The sequence below is a fragment of the Armigeres subalbatus genome, chromosome 3 (genome assembly GCF_024139115.2).
Source record: "Armigeres subalbatus isolate Guangzhou_Male chromosome 3, GZ_Asu_2, whole genome shotgun sequence".
NCBI lineage: Eukaryota > Metazoa > Arthropoda > Insecta > Diptera > Culicidae > Armigeres > Armigeres subalbatus.
In genome coordinates this window covers 68,685,105-68,694,524 of record NC_085141.1, presented here as the reverse complement: position 1 = coordinate 68,694,524, position 9,420 = coordinate 68,685,105, and the positions used below count along the sequence as shown (strand labels likewise).

At 37.1% G+C, this 9,420-nt stretch overlaps 1 protein-coding gene across 1 annotated transcript; it reads right to left on the bottom strand.

Annotated features, from left to right (window-relative positions):
- Positions 1–247: 247 nt before the first annotated feature.
- LOC134219285 (uncharacterized) lies at positions 248–8,980 on the bottom strand. Its single transcript, XM_062698011.1, has 4 exons — positions 8,765–8,980; positions 2,749–4,124; positions 2,630–2,690; positions 248–622 (listed from the first exon to the last, which is right to left on the bottom strand). Exons 2-4 carry the CDS (start codon positions 4,114–4,116, stop codon positions 318–320), a joined length of 1,734 nt encoding a protein of 577 aa, XP_062553995.1. The 5' UTR covers positions 4,117–4,124; positions 8,765–8,980; the 3' UTR covers positions 248–317.
- Positions 8,981–9,420: the final 440 nt, after the last annotated feature.

The following is a 9,420-nucleotide window of genomic DNA, read 5'->3' as shown; positions in this document are numbered from 1 at the left end:
ACCCGAATTAAACTGAAATCAGAATATTGTAATACAGATTTGGTCAACCTACTTTTAACCGAATTCTGATATTCAATGCTACTTTAGGTTCCAAAAAAATTGCCCTAAACCCAACGGCATCTGGCATAGTACATATAAAAATACAAAACCTTAGACATCTATATTAAAGTATGTGGAAGCATATTATTACAATTGGTATTTCCGATATAGTTTTTCAATATTAAAAACAAAGTGTTCAATGCAGAGAAGTTATATTTATTTATTAGTTATTCTTGTATCCATCGTAAGCGGTTTGAACACCTTTCAATAGTGGTAAATCAAGCATCTGTGTCTGGTGGATTGGTAACTTCGAAATTTGATAAGGCAGCAATCACTTTTCTGACTGAACGCTGTCTCTGGCCTACGCGGCTAGCGTTCGATTTTGATGCCGCCATAGTTATTATCTTCAGGAAGTATTCCTGAATAAATTCCATGAACTTCGACGAGACTTTAGTGTACATAAAATTATGAACAAAGTGTATAGTGAAAATATCTTCCATAGCAGTAATTATATCAACTGCGCCCTCAGTCAATCGCGTTTCGTTAGCGTAGATGTAGAATACGGATCTTTCATTACCTATGTCTGAAAACATAAAATAAAAATGTGTTAGAACAATGTGCACTATTTATCAGTAGAATAAAAAGATAGTAAAAGTTTGTAGTCGTATCATCATTGTTTTAGCCCTATTCAATTGTAGTTCGAAGTAGATTGCAAATATTTTCAAATTCGTGTTTGCATTTATAAAAATGGACGAATTCGATAGGTAAAAGGAAAAAATATGCAATGGTGAGAAACAACAAAATCGTTTATACCAAAGTAGGTATACGGTTATTATCAAAAAATTATTATAAATATTATCAAAACGAAATTTAAATAAAAATTCAATGCAAAGGGCAAGAAAATGAAAAGCTATATTTTAGGTTCATTCTACGAAAAAAATATATATTGTGGAATAAGGTGTTCTGACTCTAGCTTTTCATTTTTACGCACTTTGCATTTACTATCTACTTTTTAATTAAATTTCGTTTTGAAAATTATACGGAAATTTCAAAATCGTTGTCGCATACTTTGCCATGAACGATTTCGCTGTCTCTTACAATCTAACGCATTGTTCCTTTACCTCTCGAATTTGTAAATTCAGACATGAGAGGAGCTTGAAATAAATTGATAGTTTTCTGTTTGCAGCAAACTCAAGCAAGTCGCTCCAAATAAAAGTAAGTTCAGGTCGCCTCAATAAATAGAACTATTATGTAACAAAAAATGCTGTTAACAGGAGAATTGTCAGTGATTGCATGCCACAAACACAACGGTACATACTTCATGAATATTGTACGTGCTGTAGCATTTGAAGATTAATCGCAAATGATTGCACTACACGAAAAAAAAAGTAATATCTTCTTCTAGCACACTATGCTACTTTTTTTTCTTTTCTTCAACATTAATTTATAAAATTCCCAACTGTTCCAATATTTTTATATCTAATATCCATTAACCTCAATAACCTATTCACTTCGGGTGGTTCAAAAAATCGTTTTGCTCCACAGCGCTCTTCTGATTCTTTATCATGTTCTTAATGTCCTTTGAAAATTTGAGCTCATTTGGATTTAAACTGATTTAGCACAAGCCGTTTCAATTTTGCATGCAATTTAGTATGAGGAAATTTATTTTATCATTATACTGATAATGACGCTTCGTCATTAAGCGCAGGTTAGAAGAAAACCTATATAGCTAAAAGAAATATTCAAAAGATTCCACTGTTCGAAAACCGCATCTTAATTAATCGTTCCAATAATTAGTAATCAAATTTAATCTATACCGTGGTTTTCTGGAGCTAATTGCGTCATTCCTCAACAGGTAACATTGCTGCTTGTGGCGCGAAAGATAGCACACACAAATTCAGGCTACTATGTTGCATTGCACATTTCAGTGATGCTCTCAAAAAAGTTTAACGATCATGACTAAAGATTCGCAACTTGTCTTAAAATCGATTACTAATTATTGGGACGATTAATCAACATGCGGTTTTCGTTGGGTGGAAGGAGTATCCCTTTTAGCTATGTAGGTTTTCTTTAAACCTGCGCTTAATGGGGAAACGTCATTAACAGTACAATGAAAAAATAAATTTCTTCATACTAATTTGCATGCAAACTTGGAACGGCTTGTGCTAAATCAGTTTTAATCCAAATGAGCTCAATGTTTTAGAGGACACTCAGAACATGGTAAAGAATCAGAAGAGCACTGTGGAGCAAAATCGATTTTTTGAACCACCCTACTAGAAACTCTTTATTAAGTGATAATGCCTGCAGTCTGAATAAGTAGTGCATGACAAAAATATCGGCACCAACATTTCAAAAGGGCGTAGCTGCTTTTGTAAACAAGAGCTTCTCACGTAGCTGGTGAGTTAATTTGAGCCCACTCACGCAATCCAACACCACTGGTGAAAGCAGCAAAATCTCTTCTTTCATTAAATGGTGCTGGATTGCGTGGGTGAGCACAAATTAACCCACCAGAGACGCGAGAAGCACTTGTTTACAAAAGCAGTTCCTTCTGAAATATTGGTTCGGATATGTAGCTTTATAAAAAACTTACCAACAGATACCATAATTGGGCCTGGACTGCCAATAAATATGTCATCAATACGTGTACCAATCTAAAAACAATTAATCAAAAATAATTCGCTAAACTTTACTATATGAAGGTATACTCACTTCCTTCTTGATCAGGAAATCTTCGAAGTTCTCTCCTACAAGCAAACAAAGAAATTCCAGTATTTCAAAGTCGGTTGATGCTTCTGTCAGATTCTTATTGGATTTGACAGCATGTGAGTACCGGATGATTTTTTCCCTCTTCGATGCAAAATATTTACGAAATTCTGTAACGTTCACTCCGGTAGCCTGATTGAAATGGAAATTCAGAAGGAGACGTCGTCGTAGAACCGGCAGTTGTTTCAACATGATGGCTGTATTAATTTTCTCATCAAGCCTGAACCGAACGTAAGGTTGTGATAGGAGCAGAAATTCGTTTGAAAGCAAGTTCGGTTCATCTCTAACCAATTTTGCTTGAACAACCTTATCACACTGGTTGGCAGATTTCGCCCAGTATTCACTCAGAGTTCCTGCTCGTTCGTTCCGCTTCTTCTTTAGACTCATTGAATTAATAAGTGTTTGATGTGGCTGAGAATTTCTGAACCGGTTTAAATAGTTGTTCCGATTAATCATTTTGTATTTCAGCTCGATGTAACCTTGGCCGCCTCCAAACCCATCGTCGTCAGTGTAATCTAATGCCGGGAACTTTTCAAGAATTTGACGTGCGACTGTTTCCATAGTATCGGCTCTGATTCTCGTATCGATAATTCGAAGCTGTTCTACCACGGTGTTTATCAATGTCGTTAGTTCTGTCTTGGTGATACGTATCGCTGCGGGTATAAATACACCTGGATTGGATTTTTTAAATTCTTGTAGGGCTCGCAAACGATCCAGAAGGTGGTCACTGATTTTGCTCCAATTGATATCGAAACACCGAAATTTCATCTCCGTGGATGCTTGTTTCTTTGTGCATTTTGTAAGCAGCGCACCTTCGGAGGAGTTGCGTTTGTGACTGATATTCGGAGATTCATTTTCAGCATTGCTGGTTGATGTGCATTTTGTAAGCAGCGCACCTTCGGAGGAGTTGCGTTTGGGACTGATATTCGGAGATTCATTTTCAACATTGCTGGTTGATGTAGTGCCATTCGGTTGATTTGATTCATCTTGATTCTGCTCACTCGGATATAACATTTCCATACTGGCTGTGTTTGACTGACTTTCAATGTTTACTTTGCTTTGTTCAGCTTCTTCGCATCCTTCGGAAGGAGATGGCATGGATCCAGCGACATATTCGATAATCTCTTCAGTGAGGCCTTTCTCGCCATCGTCGTAGATTGACGCTAACTCCTCTGGAGGGGCGCTTGAAAGCCGACTGTCACTTGACATTATTTGCACATCACATGATTGATGATCAACTTCCGAAACGACTGATACGATTTGAGGAACTGTCACAACCGGATGTACCGATTGGTCTACCATCGAATTCATCATTATTGGTCCTGTTTGAAATGAAAGAGTAAAATTATGTTGTTCGAACATTGTTAAGTTTTCAATTACTAAATCCGATACACAAAGGACCAACAATATATGTATCTTAGCTCAGCTAGAAACCTTTGACTGACTGAGGATGCTACTGCATAATTGACCAAAACAGATGTACATTGCTCTACGATCCTTGAAAAATAGTATTCATTATCATGAGGCAGACAAAAATAAAATTTTTGCAATTCCTGATCATAATACCTGGTTTACAGTTGTCATTTGAGTGATAAAACGGCCTACTTTTCCATACCAACAGAATGGGTGCTTTAATGACCATTATGCAACTCAAATGGGTTGCATAATATTCATTATAGCACTCATTTGGGTGCTATAATGAAAAACCTTCATTGGGACAGTAGTTACTTGACTACATTTTGCTGAATTAGTTTGGGTGAGTGTTTAAATAGTGTACTCTAAGCGTTTCGTAATAAATGAAATGGTTTGTTGGACATAACATCACAATTTTCCAAAGGGAATTGCGTTCATCGCTTTATAGCTTTTCAAGCTATGTAATTTGGCACGATAAGATGGAATCTTATTGTTCTCTGCCGCAACATAATTTATTGGCATGAGTGATCATGTGGAGTAAATTCGATTGTACAGTTTTGGTATAGATTTATCATATCAAAGCCCATTTTTCGTCATTGCAAAAAATAGCGTGTGCAACTCGTTGCAAAACTCGATTTTTTCAGCACTTGTAGTATTTATCCAACTCGGCAAGCCTCGATGGATAAACGTAGAGTAGAGTGGGGCAAGAGTACGCACTTAGTTTTCAATCGATCATGTGGCCCTTATAAAGCAAGCTTCTGCATATCAAATCAGTGTCGATGATTCATATACTCTTCCTTCATGTTACCTAGTGGAAAAAATATTGAAATTATTGAGATTCGTTTTAGTAGAACCCTTATTGCAAGACAAGTGAAACGTACTCTTACCCCACGCGCACTCTTGCCCCACTCTACTCTACAACTCGTGCTGAAAAAATCATCTTTTTGCAACTAGTTGCACAAACTACTATTATCATACACTGATAGTTGCAATTGCGCACTGACAGTTTCTATCAACTCAACCTCAAAGCAAACATTGTGCGCTCATATCGTTATATAGGTCGCAATTGTACATTGATCAACTTTCTATCAAATCAACCACGAAGCGAACATTTTGCACTTACATTGGTCACAATTGCGCACTAACAATTTCCATCAATTTAACCTCAAAGAAATCATTGTGCGATCATACTGGCCGCAATTGCGCACTGATCAACTTTCTATCATCTCAACCTCAAAGCAAACATTGTGCGCTCATATGGGTCGCAATTGGCCTTTCCCGTCAAAAAATGTATCTCGTTTTATTGTCTTAGACGATTCTTTGGCTTATTTAAGGTCAACTTTTCCAAAGAACCTATATTTTTCGAAGCCTCTAACTATTTTTCAAATCGAAAACATAAACCGAAAAAGTGCTACACGTGTGAACTGGCCTGACAAATTCACCCGATTTCCGTTCAAAATCGAGCCAATCTTAAAAAAACAGCACTTATTCGATTTTTGTCTTAAATTTTAAAAGTACTTAGAGTTAAAGTACAAGTTTCTATCAACTCAAACTCGAAGCAAACATTGTGCGCTCATATGGATCGCAATTGCGCACTGAATTTGTTCATCAATTCAACCTCAAGCAAATTATTTTGCGTTTATATGGGTCGCAATTGTGCACTGATCAACCTTCGATCAACTCAACCTCAATGCAAACATTTCGCGCTCACGTGGATCGCAATTGCGCGCTGTTCAATCAACTCAACATCAAAGTAAACATTGCGCGCTCACATGGGTCGCAATTATGCATGACAATTTCTATCAACTCAACTTCAAAGCAAACATTGTGCGTATGGATCGTAATTAAGCGCTGATTTTGTCTATTATTTAATTCAACATTAAAGTAAACACATGGATCGCAATTGTGCATTGATCAACTTTCTATCAACTCAATCTCGAAGCAACCATTTTACGCTCACATGGATCGCAATTCCGCATTGATCAACTTTCTATCAACTCAACATTAAAGAAAACATTGTGCCACAGAGAAACAGACGTCTCACTCTACACATGTTCCACCGTTCATCTTTTTAACGGTGGATTCAATTTGTTGTAGGTGGTCGATCGGCCACCGCCGATGGCGCTTCCATCGGTTTTGCTTGTGTTTAACGTTTGCTCACTACCGCCATCTGGTTGCCGTTTGTTCACCTGCAATGCTTCTAGCATTGGGTGATAACAGTGATAATGTTTTGGTGACGATGATTTGAATTGCATTTTGTTCCAAGTGAGACGTCTGTTTCTCTGTGGTTGTGCGCTCACATGGGTCACAATTGCGCACTGACAGTTTCTATCAATTCCACCTCAAACATTTAGCGCTCATATGGATCGCAATTGAGCACTAATTTTGTCTATCTATTCAACATTAAAGTATAAATTTAGCGCTCACATGGATCGCAATTGACCTTTCCCGCAATTGTATCTCGTTTTATTTTCTCAGTCGGTTCTTTGGCTTATTTAAGGTCAACTTTCCCTAAAAACCCATATTTTCAAGCCTCTAACTATTTTTTAAAATCGAAAACAAAAATTGAAAAAGTGCTGCACGTGTGAACCGGAAAGGTCAATTGTGCACTGATCAACTTTCTATCAACTCAACCTCAAAGCAAGTATTTTGCGCTCACATAGGTCGCAATTGTGCACTGACAATTTCTATCAATGCAACCTCTAAGACAACTTTATGCGCTCAAATGAATCGCAATTACGCCCTGACAATTTCTATCAAAATAACCTCAAAGCAAACATTGTGCGCTCATATGGATCGCAATTGCGTATTGATTATGTCTATCAACTCAACATCAAAGCAAACATTTTGCGCTCACTTGAATCGCAATTGTGCACTGATCAACTTTCTATCAACTCAACCTCGAAGCAAACATTTTGCGCTCATATTTGTGACAATTGCTTACTGAGATTTTCTATCAATTCAACCTCAAAGCAATAATTGTGCGCTCATGCTGGTCGCAATTGCGCACTGATCAACTTTCTATCAATTCAACCTCAAAGCAAACATTGTGTGCTCACATGGGTTGCTAATGTCACTCCATATCGCGTGACCAACTTCTTGTTTGCCGTGGCTTGTTGGCCAAAGTACCGGTCCTTAATATTTCAAAATAATATAGTTAACAGAACAAAACATACTCTATAATATGACACACAATTAACGGTCATATTTAGCATACTGAATCCTGTATCGGGAAAACATATTTAATGCTAACAGCGCCATAAGTATTTGGGTACTTTTGCTTCTACTGTCGCAATTGCGCACTGATCAACTTTCCATCAACTCAACCTCAAAACAATTTACGCTCAAAAGGGACTCAATTATACTAGTTATTTACTTTTGACTCCCTCTGAGCAATTATTTTGATTCTTCTATCTATTTTATCTTGATCAACTTTCTATCCACTCACCTCCAGCTGCGCATCTTGCTCACATGGATCGCAATTACTAACTGATAGTTTCTGTCAACTCACTAATAGTTTCTTTCATCTCAACATCGTGGATTGTAACCCAACCATTTTCGGCATAGTCTCGTAGCCGCGGATCTTACGTTGATTTAGAGCTTACTAGTTACAATACTAGTAGATCAAGTTGCAAACCAATCATAAAATCATTTAAATTTTTCATTCATACCGGTACAGTTCCCCTGTGCGTAAAAATAGGCACGTTGCCACGAAGATGTGTCGTAACGAGAATAAAATGTAATGTTCATCTAGTGAGCACGATTACCACGATTTTGCCTTTGTAATGGAACAAAGTTGTAGGCTATCATTTCACTCCATTTTTGTGAGTGCACGAAAGCTAAGAATTTAATTTATTAGCCATCTTTTCATGGAGTAATCCTTAACAGATTTTCTCGTAATAAGTTGCATTCGACAGGGGCAAAGTCTAGTTGAACACTAATGAATTTGATAACGATCGACAATTGTGTTTTAAAGTTTATAATGAAATGATGGATGGTTTGTCTTGGCTAAATGCGAGAAAGGTACTGCCATGAATCGTATACTTGTCCTATATGGATAGGAAACCCAGCGAAGATGGGACAAATATGCGATTCACGGCAGGGTAGTGGTGCATTAAATTGGGAATGTCTTGAGAAAAGTGTGTTGAACAAAAATAATAATTAAACTTAATACAATACTAGCGCAAAATTATATACAAAATTACATAGAATCATTTTCGCAAGTTTTAGCATTGCATATTATCAAGGGGCCCTTCTCAGACGTGTGGTAAGATGCGCGGCTACAAAGCAAGACCGTGTTAAGAGTGGCTGGTTTCGATTCTCGATGCCGGTCTAGACTATTTTTGGATTGGAAGTTATCTCGACTGGGCATAAAAGTATCATCGTGCTAGCCTCGTGATATACGAATGCAGAAAAGGTAACGGCTAAAAAACCTGGCAGTTAATAACTGTGGAAGTGCTTAATGAACACTAAGCTATGAGGCGGCGATGTTCCAGCAGATGATGTAATGCCAATGCAGAAAAGAGAAGATAGATTATCATGGACTCACATGCAGTTCTAGTTAACTATAACGGGTAGTCGTCATCTAATCCTTCTAAATACGCTGCGGTGAACTTCCAGTAATTAAGTTTGGTCAGGTACTCAAACTTACTGGTTGGAATTTTCGTTAGACGAATCTTCATCGAAGTTATTATATTATTTTTCGGAATAATAAATACGGCTACGACGAATAAACACTTCGATACAGAAGAAAACAAACTGCAGCTTTGACAGAAGGTATCTACACGCTCGTCCGGCTGAACTCAAATTTGGGTCGATTTAACTCAAATTCATAACTTCTTCTGAGACGTCAAACGCTGAGTAAACGAGATTTATGAATTTGAGTAACTGCCACTCAAAATAATATAAAACGGCTAAATTACAAAACTGAGTTCACTGAGAAAAAATGCCTAAGTCCAAACCGCATTCCAAACGCTTTATATGGGTGACAATATTTAGTGGAAAAATATAGTAATCAAAAGTACGTAAGTTTAGCCAATATTTGTCAGTATCTATTATGTTTCTCATATTTTTCTTCATTGTTTTCTGCAGGTTCAGCTTCAGTTCAATTAATTATATATGCTTCTTCTTCAATGGCTCTACATTCCAACTGGAAATTCAACTTTGTGTTCTATTAGCATGTCCAGTTATTAATCTGCAAATATG

What these genes read in the sequence shown, in the direction of transcription:
- LOC134219285 (XM_062698011.1), bottom strand. Translation starts at nt 4,116, where the DNA reads ATGATGAATTCGATGGTAGACCAATCGGTACATCCGGTTGTGACAGTT. An exon ending in ATTTCCTGATCAAGAAGGAA is followed by an intron (nt 2,691 to 2,748) that starts GTGAGTATACCT and finishes AATTGTTTTTAG; the next exon opens with ATTGGTACACGTATTGATGA. An exon ending in CCCAATTATGGTATCTGTTG is followed by an intron (nt 623 to 2,629) that starts GTAAGTTTTTTA and finishes TTATGTTTTCAG; the next exon opens with ACATAGGTAATGAAAGATCC.